General features: G+C 43.0%; 1 protein-coding gene across 1 annotated transcript in view; it reads left to right on the top strand.

The window, feature by feature from the left end:
- crhr1 (corticotropin releasing hormone receptor 1) overlaps nucleotides 1-4028 on the top strand; it is a 13327-nt gene extending 9299 nt beyond the window's left edge. Inside the window, exons 6-14 of the mRNA XM_008299934.1 lie at nucleotides 89-195; nucleotides 911-1031; nucleotides 1270-1423; nucleotides 1564-1624; nucleotides 1862-1934; nucleotides 2378-2463; nucleotides 3172-3310; nucleotides 3747-3788; nucleotides 3888-4028. Coding sequence (XP_008298156.1) covers nucleotides 89-195; nucleotides 911-1031; nucleotides 1270-1423; nucleotides 1564-1624; nucleotides 1862-1934; nucleotides 2378-2463; nucleotides 3172-3310; nucleotides 3747-3788; nucleotides 3888-4028 — 924 coding nt within the window. The remainder of the gene's footprint in view (nucleotides 1-88; nucleotides 196-910; nucleotides 1032-1269; nucleotides 1424-1563; nucleotides 1625-1861; nucleotides 1935-2377; nucleotides 2464-3171; nucleotides 3311-3746; nucleotides 3789-3887) is intronic.
- Nucleotides 4029-10199: the final 6171 nt, after the last annotated feature.

Genomic DNA, 10199 nt, shown 5'->3' on the forward strand with positions numbered 1-10199 from the left:
ACAATCCTGAAAACATTCTAAATAAGTTTCGTGTTTCAGATTCAGCTGTTAGTTTTTTATCAATCAGTTTTGTGTTTGCGTGTTTCAGAGGAAGAGCAAAGTTCATTATCACGTGGCCGTCATCATCAACTATCTGGGTCACTGCATCTCTCTGGGAGCTCTGCTGCTCGCCTTCACTCTCTTCATGAGACTCAGGTAACACACCTGTACACCTGTCTGTCTATCTGTCTGTCCATCTGCACACCTTTCCATCTGTCCGTCCACCTGTCTGTCTGTCTGTCTGTCTCGTATCCTTCGCTCGTGCCATGCCCTTTTCTCTCAGCTCCTCCCAGCGAGGAAGTGTAAAGAAGAAACTTGAAGATGAGACGAGACGACGAAACGGAAAGTCGAGACGTGAAGAAGGAAAATGAAGATTAAGTGTGAAGACGAAACGTGAAGACGAGATGATAAGAAGAGATGTGAAAATGAAACATAAAGACGAAACATGAAGATGAAACATGAAGACAAGACATGAGGAAGGGATGTCAAAACAAAACGTGACGACGAAACGTGAAGATGAGACGTGAAAATGACACATAAAGACGAAATATGACGACAACATGTGAAATGAAACATGAAGATGAGACGTGAAAATGAAACATGAAGATGGAGGAGCTGAAGCTTCCAAATTGAAATCCTGATTCAGTCCTAAAAGATCATTCTGCTTTATTTCCTCCATTTCAATCATTTTGTGTTTGAAACACAAAACACAATCATCACAAGTGTGTTTGTGTTACAGCGTGTGTTGTGGCGAGTGTGTCACCATGCTCAGTGTATCTTCCAATAACTTGTTCCTCTGTTTACTGTTTTTGAGCAATGCTGCATTTAATTCCCCCCCATGTGCATGTGTGTGTGTGTGTGTGTGTTACAGGAGCATTCGCTGTCTAAGGAACATTATTCACTGGAATCTGATCTCAGCCTTCATCCTGAGAAACGCAACCTGGTTCATCGTCCAGTTGACAATGAACCCTGCTGTTACAGAGAGCAACCAGGTAACACACACACTTCCATCTGTGTAGCTACAACAAGCAACTCTAAAGTCTGAAGATCTGAATAAGTGGACGCACTGAAGAGGAAGAACTGATCAGCATTAACTATTCACGTATTTGCCGTTTTCTAAGTACGATCTAAACCACCCGAGAACTTCCTGATCCACTGTGTCACATGGTGTCCGGTCAGGCATTGTAAAGATAAAGGTGTGCTGCAGGTTATTGCGCCTCTTCCTTTCAGGTGTGGTGCAGGTTGGTGACTGCAGGTTACAATTACTTCCATGTGACCAACTTCTTCTGGATGTTCGGTGAAGGCTGCTACCTGCACACCGCCGTCGTTCTCACTTATTCCACCGACAAACTGAGGAAATGGATGTTCATCTGCATCGGCTGGGGTCAGTACATCTATCTGTCTATCTATCTATCTATCTATCTGTCTATCTGTCTGTCTATCTGTCTATCTATCTATCTATCTATCTATCTATCTATCTATCTATCTGTCAGCTCACCTGTCCACCTGTCTGTCTGCTTACAGGTATTCCGTTCCCCATCATCGTGGCGTGGGCTTTCGGGAAGCTTTACTATGACAACGAGAAGTAAGTCACATGATCAGATGATGAAACACCTTTGCATGTGCAGTGACAGTTTCTTTTTATGTGAAGAGTTTTCATTTGTCACTAATCACTTCTGAGTCCAATGTCCAAACAGGGGTCGAGCCATCCTTGTTCTTAACTCGGTTACCTCCAGGTTTTGATTTACAACATCCAATCACAGCACAGGGCTTATGATGACATCATCACTAATCAGAGGGCTGGTTGTGTGTTCATTGACAGGTGCTGGTTTGGCAAGAGGGCCGGGGTTTATACAGACTACATCTACCAAGGTCCCATGATCCTGGTCCTGCTGGTAAGAACACCGCCAAGCCACCTTAAAAAACAGCCGGTCCACCTTAAATACAGCCAGTTAGTCCACCTTAAATACAGTCAGCGAGTCCACTTTAAATACAGCAAGTCAGTCCACCTCAAATACAGCTAGTTAGTCCACCCTAAAGACAGCCAGTCGACCTTAATTACATCTAGTCAGTCCATTATAAATACAGCTAGTCCACCTTAAATAGAACTTGTGACTCCACCTTAAATACAGCTAGTCAATCCACTATGAATACAGCTAGTCCACCTGAAAGACAGCAAGTCAGTCCACCTTAAATACATCCAGTTAGTCCATCTTAAAGACAGCCAGTCTACCTTAAATACGAACCCTATTTTCTAAATTTATAATATAATTTATCAATAAACTCTATTTGACTGTCTGCTGTGAACATCGTCGATCTCTTCTTCTTCTCTCCTCAGATTAACTTTGTCTTCCTGTTTAACATCGTTCGGATCCTGATGACCAAACTGAGGGCGTCAACAACCTCAGAGACCATCCAGTACCGGTAGGAAGAGTCATAGAAACAAGTATCGGTACACTGGATGTGTTTTCTGTATTTCACCAGAGAAAACTTTAAAAAGTGTATTTTAGGTAAATTTTCAGGGCTCATATGAGCATGTGTGATGGTTGGTGGTCAGAACATGTTATAGCAAATCAAAGGTCAAATTTTTACCTGCATTTGATACCAGGATCATCTCCGAGACACGATTCACTCTGTGGCAAAATAAATAGCTGATAAGTTCATATTCTAACTCTGCTGAATGTATCTCATGGCTGTAAAATACAGAAAACACTTTGGTGTTCTCATGTTTAATAGAACCGTTAAAGCTCATGAATCAAACCAGTTTGCAGCTTGTTTGACAGTCTTTAGATTCTCCTCTGATCGCGTTCAGTTCTGGTTCTGTCCATTTGTTCTGTTTCCATCCTCAGATTGTGCACAACAGTGATGATGTGTATTTTGATACCAACACGTGTCTTTTCTACAAAAAATGCTGCTGCAGGAATTTTCATGGTTTTAATTCACTCAGGAAATAGAATCTCAAGTTTTACATTTTGAACGTGTTAAAACGTCCAACCGCAGGTTTGGGAGAATCTACAGGCCTGATCAGTGGACCTGTGGTGAGAGTGGGCTGTGATTCTGTGGATGCTTTACCTGCAGCAGGTGATGATGTCAGCTGACAGTCTAACGCTGTGCTGTGGTTGGTCGATGCAGGAAGGCGGTGAAGGCGACGCTGGTGCTGCTGCCTCTGTTAGGAATCACCTACATGCTGTTCTTTGTGAATCCTGGAGGAGAAGACGAGGTCGCTCAGATCGTCTTCATCTACTTCAACTCCATCCTGGAGTCCTTCCAGGTTCACTTCTGTTCTCACTTTACCTACACGACATGCAGCTGGTCATCTCAGATTCATGCATCACCTTCAAAACCACAAACTGAATCAGAAAAGTTTCTACAGACACCAAATCTGACAGCACTGACAGTATTTATATGAAATCAAACATGTGGAACTTTTCCAAGTGAGGACTCACACTCTGAACTCAACCATACATTTAATATGAATCAGTAACCGAAGAAAGAAAACTTCTTCCTGTACCTCCGAGTTAGAACAACCATGTTAGCAACCGAATGACCATCAGGTTAAACCTGACACCAGGGTTCAAAGACATCCTGCTCGTAGCATCTGTTAGCACTGCCAGCTGCCTGCTAGCATTGTTAGCTTTGGTTAGCTGCCTGTTAGCTTCTGTTAGCACTGCTAGCAGCTAACAGTGTCCCTCTGTGTGTCTCTGCAGGGTTTCTTCGTCTCTGTCTTCTACTGCTTCCTCAACAGTGAGGTAATTTCTGTTCCCTTGTTCTTTGTGGGGTTCTGCTGTGTGGCTTTACACCATTTACACAATATTTACCTGTGTATCCACCTGTCTGTCCGTGTACAGGTGCGCTCTGCAGTCAGGAAGCGTTGGATTCGTTGGCAGGACCGTCACTCCATCCGGAGCCGGGCGGTGCGTGCCACGTCGCTGCCCACCTCCCCGAGCAGAGTGTCCTTCCACAGCATCAAACAGTCCTCCAACCTCTGACACACCTGCTGAACTCATCGCTCACAGTCCGTGATGTGGCTGCACTCAGCCAATTGGAGCGCTGCATTTGGACCAACTGATCAAATCAGCCAATCACAATGCAGGACACTGATTCATGGAGCCGATCAGTCAGGAGTCTTGCTGGCCCCGCCTCTCTTTACCTTCTGACCAATCACTGGACTCGACAGCTGCTCCCACATGGTCATGTGACACATCAGGCAGCTGGACTGTGTTGAATAATCAATAATTGTATTTATTAATAATGAGATAAATGTGTCTATACTTATAATTAATATGTTTATTTATTTATTTATTTATTTATTAACAATGAACGACATCTGTCAATACTGTAATATTGATCACCAGCGTTCTTTTAATGACCAGAGCTAACAACACAAACACAAACACAAGTACACACACACACACACACACACACACACACACGCACACACACGCACGCACGCTGCCGTTGATCTAAAACCCTTCCACGGAATCAGGTTCCTGAACGCAACACAAACACACCACCATGGGGCGCTGCCACCAACTGAAAATGTGAATTCTTTGGTTTCTTTAATTAGTTTTCAGACAAACTCACCGGTTCTGTTCTGATTCATTAAAGCACAAATCACAATATTCTGACCGGGTTCTGGCAGAATTAAAATTACCGCAAGTGTTCTGACAGCAAATCTGGAAGTTAGAAAGAAAGAGGAAAATTACAACAAATTGGGTTTTGTCTGCAAATTATTGCAAATTCAGAGGATGAAAGAACACAAGAACCGAGAACAGGGACCCAGGAGTTTCTGTTCCTCTGTGTTTGTTGAACATTTGCACTTTGATGCTGTAAACAGCAGCTTCACACGAACTCTTTATCATGAATTGTAATTACTGGCCACTGTAAACCTTTATTAAACCAAACAGAGCCGCCTCATACACACCAGTAGTATCACCTGTAACCATAGCAACCACAGTGACTATAGTAACCGTAGTAACCACAGTTTAGTTAGTAGGTCTGAAGGAAACACTCAGGATGAAACACAAACTGCTTTTTATTACTGTGCCTGAAGTCTGAGTCTGTGTGTGTGAGTGTGTGTGTTACTGTGTGTGCATCTAATGTGAGTGAGTGTGTGTGTGTGTGTGAGTCTGCGTATGTATATGTGTGTGTGTGTGTGTGTGTGTGTGTGAGTATCGATCTATTGATTCAGAGCTCTGATCAGTGGCATTATTAGCTGGTAAAGCTTGATATGTGATTTTGTAAATGTCAGATTGAAATCTCCGATGTTGTTTCAGGAGGAGCGCTTGCTTTGTGCACCACACACTAGCATAAGGGAGGGCCGGGTGGAGTTTAATCTGACACTGTACATTTAGATGTGACCCTTCTGTATCCGCTGATGTCTGATATGTACAAAATAAATTCATCCTCAGGATCAATGTGGAGTTTCCTCAGTGACCAGGTGAACACGCCTGACAGTCTGCTTCCTGACAAGCAGCCAACCACAGAGCTTCTCATTGGCCGCTTCTTAATACCAAGAGAGTTCAGATGTACGTACTTTGCAGTTTGCAGTTGATAGCTGACTCGGAGAAACAAACTCCTGAAGCAAAGGACGCAGTTTGGTCAGTTTGTAACAGAATTCAGTTCTGTTGTGTAGAGTGGTCTGATTTGTCAGCTGTTGTTCGTGATGCAGTTGAACTACACTGGAGCATAGTTGGGGATATTTCATGATGTGGATATTTCATTGGTATTGTTTTGTCCCCGGTCTAGGGGTGCAGAGGCACAACATAAAAGAAAGGTGGAGGAGGAATAAGTATAGGTAGTTTAGTGACACAGAAATTCCCACTTTTATACAATTCCAAGTTGAATTTACAAACCAAAGAACAATTAAAACCGCTTCAGGGTGGACTAAGGCCAACACAACAAACAAAACAAACTATCTAGAACCCCAAAAATTAACTAAACCCTGGAAAGAACATAAATAAACAAAAACCCATTTGTTAAACCTACCTCCTTAGATGGCACAAATAGCTCGTGCCTCAGATCCAAGTTCTAATAACAGAACAGTCCAAGTTCTAAATATGAGACCATAAACACTAATAAACACTCAGAAGTACGAAAGATGCTTTCAGGGACAACCAGGGTCTGCTGATAAGAAAGGTGACTCCCACACAGGCTGGCAGGAAGAAGGTGCTTATGTGCTGCCCGCTCTGCTGGTCCAGCCAATCCTCAGCCTCCAGATGTCCAAATAGCATGGTGCCTCAGGCCTGCTCATGAAAGAAACAAAGATATGAGACAAGGAGAGAGGTCTCGCTCTCCCACAGAAACAAACATCAACATCGTTTGCAGCAACATCAACACCATCCACACCAACATCATTCATGGCAACAACACTGATCAGTTTTATGGTATTCATGTTTTACCGTCTCTTTTCATCGTCGACACAGAAGCTTTGCTGGTCGTCGCTTTGATACAAACTGATTGGAGGCATGTTGGATGTTTTCAGGACAAAAAAGGAAAAGCGGTAAAACAGTGGGAAAAAAATGCTCAAGCTTTGATTGATTAACCACTAAAACTAGCAGCAGCTGGAAGGACACTCAAGATTCTTTTTGTTTCTTTAACTTTTGTGTGAGGGTTTCAAGTGTTGAACAGAAACCCTGAATCTATCATTTGTTTGTATGTTTGTCTAAAGGTCCAGTTAGACGTAAACAAACTGCGATCAGCCTGTCGCATGTCTCCGTCTCCATTGTCATGGCAACGGGACACAAACTCTGCATGACGGAGCCCACAGCGTTAGCCTTCATTAGCAGCTCCATCAGCACCACTGTTTTATGTGCTGCTGTCACCATGACGACGGCAAACAACAGAGGCTTCTTGTTTCAAGGTGAACAAACAGAGACGTCGCTGCTCGCATCAGTGTGTTAAACCACGCATTTACATGATTCACACACACTCAGACACCAGGAACAGGTTTTTCAGACATTCTCCCAGAAGATGAGCTGAAGTTCAGACTCTGTCAGCAGGGGGCGCCACGCTGCCTCATCACACCTCACGCTACATGTTTCCACTGAGAACATGAGTCTGTTATTCCTCTCTGAGTATTCTAATGTGCTTCAGTGTGAAGCGAACTCGATGATGAATCAGTTCCTGTTCTGGTTCCTGCTGTCATCAGGTGAAGAAAGATCCAACGACCCGACAGGACCATGACTGATGATAATGTTACATCAAAAACACCAGGACGCCCCGAAACATCGCAGTCTGCAGATACACGACCTTTTACAGTCACATGACCACGTCTCCGTGGCAACGCTGTCTCAGGTTAATGGGTTGAAGCCAATAAGCAGAGGTCAGCTGTGATTGGCTCCGAACATGATTCATTTGACCTCCTGACCCCGCCCCCTGTCTGTGACATCACAGCTGTGTCTGCAGCTGGTTGGATGAAGGTTGAAGTCTGCTGCATAGTAACTTCTAATACTGATACAGAGTTACTGGTTTAATAAACTGCAGCATCATCTTTTACTGCGGCTGTGTGATGTTTTCATTCTAGTTTGTCTCTTTGTGTTGTTTTGTCTCGTTGTATTGTTTTGTGTCTTTGTGTTGTTTTGTCTCATGTGTTGTTTTGTCACTTTCTACTCATAACCAGGTCCCACCTATCGACTGCTACTATGGAAACCAGTTAATCCGTGCTACTTCCTGCACCTGCAGTGGTTTTAATGTTGTGGCTATTTGTGTAAACAGATTAAAACTGGAAAATAGACAAAGGAAAAAAATTAACAGCACAAACAAACTGACAAACGATGAAAAAAAGGAAACCATCAAAAATACATTTCAAATGATTCAATGGTCACATTTTATCATCAGAAATGTGTTTTGTTTTTTATAAATATCTGAACACAGTCACCAAACTACTGTCTGAAAACATGGAAATACTATGAATGAAAATCAGAGAAACAGAAATATCAGCTCTCACCTGATCAGGTCAGAGTCACAGTGACACCTGGTGGACACACTGAGGCTCTGCAGCACCAGCAGGATAATAACACTGTTATGATATTTGATTGTTCTCGTCACTCAAAGTGCACTTATTGAAGATCTTTCAAAGCTTTCAGCTGCATCTTATATGACCTTCTTCAGCAGGTAAAATTGCTTAAACAGATCCTGCAGTCATATACATATTAAATAATTTATACTTTGATACCTCATGTTTCATATTGAAATGTGTACATTGGTGGAAAACATTCATCTTTCAGATGAGACCTTGAATTAATAAAACACCGTCGACACTCAGGAACATCTGGACACATGTGCATCAGACAGATGTTCAAACTGACAGAGCGTCTTCAGCTCAACACCAAACTCCAGTTAAATTTCGGACTACTCTACATTCTGCAGGATTTACACCCGACAGACAACGTACCTGCAGGTGTCCACACACCCGAATGTACAAAGTTAACTCTGTGCACCGCTGTTACACAATGTCAGAGGTAGAAACTCAACACATCCAGAACACACTGGTGTTACAGTAGCACAAACAGTGTAACACAATCTGCTGCACAACGCTGTTGACTCTGGGCTCCAGTTACTATATGAACCACAACCATCAACCACATATATCAGTCAATTACAACAATACTGATTGAATTTCCCTTCTGGGATAAATAAAGTATTTTTCATTTCATTCATTTAATTTCATTCAATACAACGACTACATGAAAAGTCTATGTATTACCATAGCAGGTGCCCCGCAAGCACAACTGAACACAACTCAGAACCACAATCAGCTTCATGTGAACACATGGAAGAAAATTTGCTCAAAGTATGAAGACAAAATATAACACATGTATTTAAGCAGCAGGTTAAAGAAAGAGAACGAGTGTTTACACACATCTGTACAGCTACAGATGTGTGTTAAAGGTTAAAGTGACCAAAGTTTGGTGCAAAATGAAGAATAAACACATTTAATGACACCTTACACACATGACATTGATGGATGATCGTGCAGTCACTGAGTTCTAAGATGGTGGTCGTGTCCAGACGCTGCCACAGTGTTTTTTACTTTTTCACTATTATTTTCACTTCTGTAACTCCAGTTTTTTCCAGCAGAACAACATTTGTCTGCAAACATAAGAAGGCTCGTTACAAATAAGCTTTCTAACTTTTTTCGTGAAGATCAGAAGTGGCCAGCTGAGATCCTGCATGACGTTGAGGGAAACAACAACAACGGCGATGCAGAAACAGAGGAAGGAGCTGACAAGGTGGTTCAGAACAGGGTCAGGACTCAGGTCCATCGTCCAGCCCAGTATCCTTCCTGTTAATGTCCAGTCCCTGGAAAACAAGCTGGATTATCTCAGGAGTTGGATCAGATACCAGCAGGACATGAGGAACTGCGACACCATCTGCCTGAATGGAATGAGCCTCACTGAGCAGATTCCAGACCAAGTCATCAGAGTCCTTAATCAGTGTTCTGTGAGGACAGAGCAGAAGCATCTGGTCCAAAAGTGTTGGAGTTTGTTTAATGATTAACAACAGCTGGTGTAAACACCAGAACTCTCTCCCGCTCCTGCTTGCCACATTTGGAACATCCAACCATCTACCTTGAATTCACCTCAGTCATTGTTACAGCGGTTTACATCCCAACACCAGCCGACACTGACCCTGCACAATCGGACCTACAGGAAGTGATGTGTTGGCACCACAGCAAACACCCGAAAGGAGAACATCAGGAAGGTGGTGCAGAATTTTTATCACGTATTTCACCAGAAGGAGCAACATACTGAACCACTGCTACGAACTGCTCAGAGCTACAAAGGGTTCATCTGCCTCCACGCAGAAAGTCAGACCTGCTGCCGTTGTCCTTCTGATAAGATAGAAACACAGAACAGCTCAGGAGGAAGGTGTTAGGACATCTGCTGGAGGAGCAGGTTAGAACAAACAGGATCGTAGAGGACCAACACCAGTCGACTGTTTCTATGTTCTGACCAGAGGAACAAGGAGAACAAAGATAGACTCAGTAGAAGCTTCTTTCCTGTCAGGACTGTACTCTGATCAAATCTAAATAATAGAACCTGAACTATTCAGCTGCAGAACGCTGGCTCAAACAAAATAAATATGTAAATAACACACACACACACACACACACACACACACACACACACACACACACACACACACAGACTGTAAAT

The sequence above is a fragment of the Stegastes partitus genome, unplaced genomic scaffold (assembly GCF_000690725.1).
Source record: "Stegastes partitus isolate 25-593 unplaced genomic scaffold, Stegastes_partitus-1.0.2 Scaffold1481, whole genome shotgun sequence".
NCBI lineage: Eukaryota > Metazoa > Chordata > Actinopteri > Pomacentridae > Stegastes > Stegastes partitus.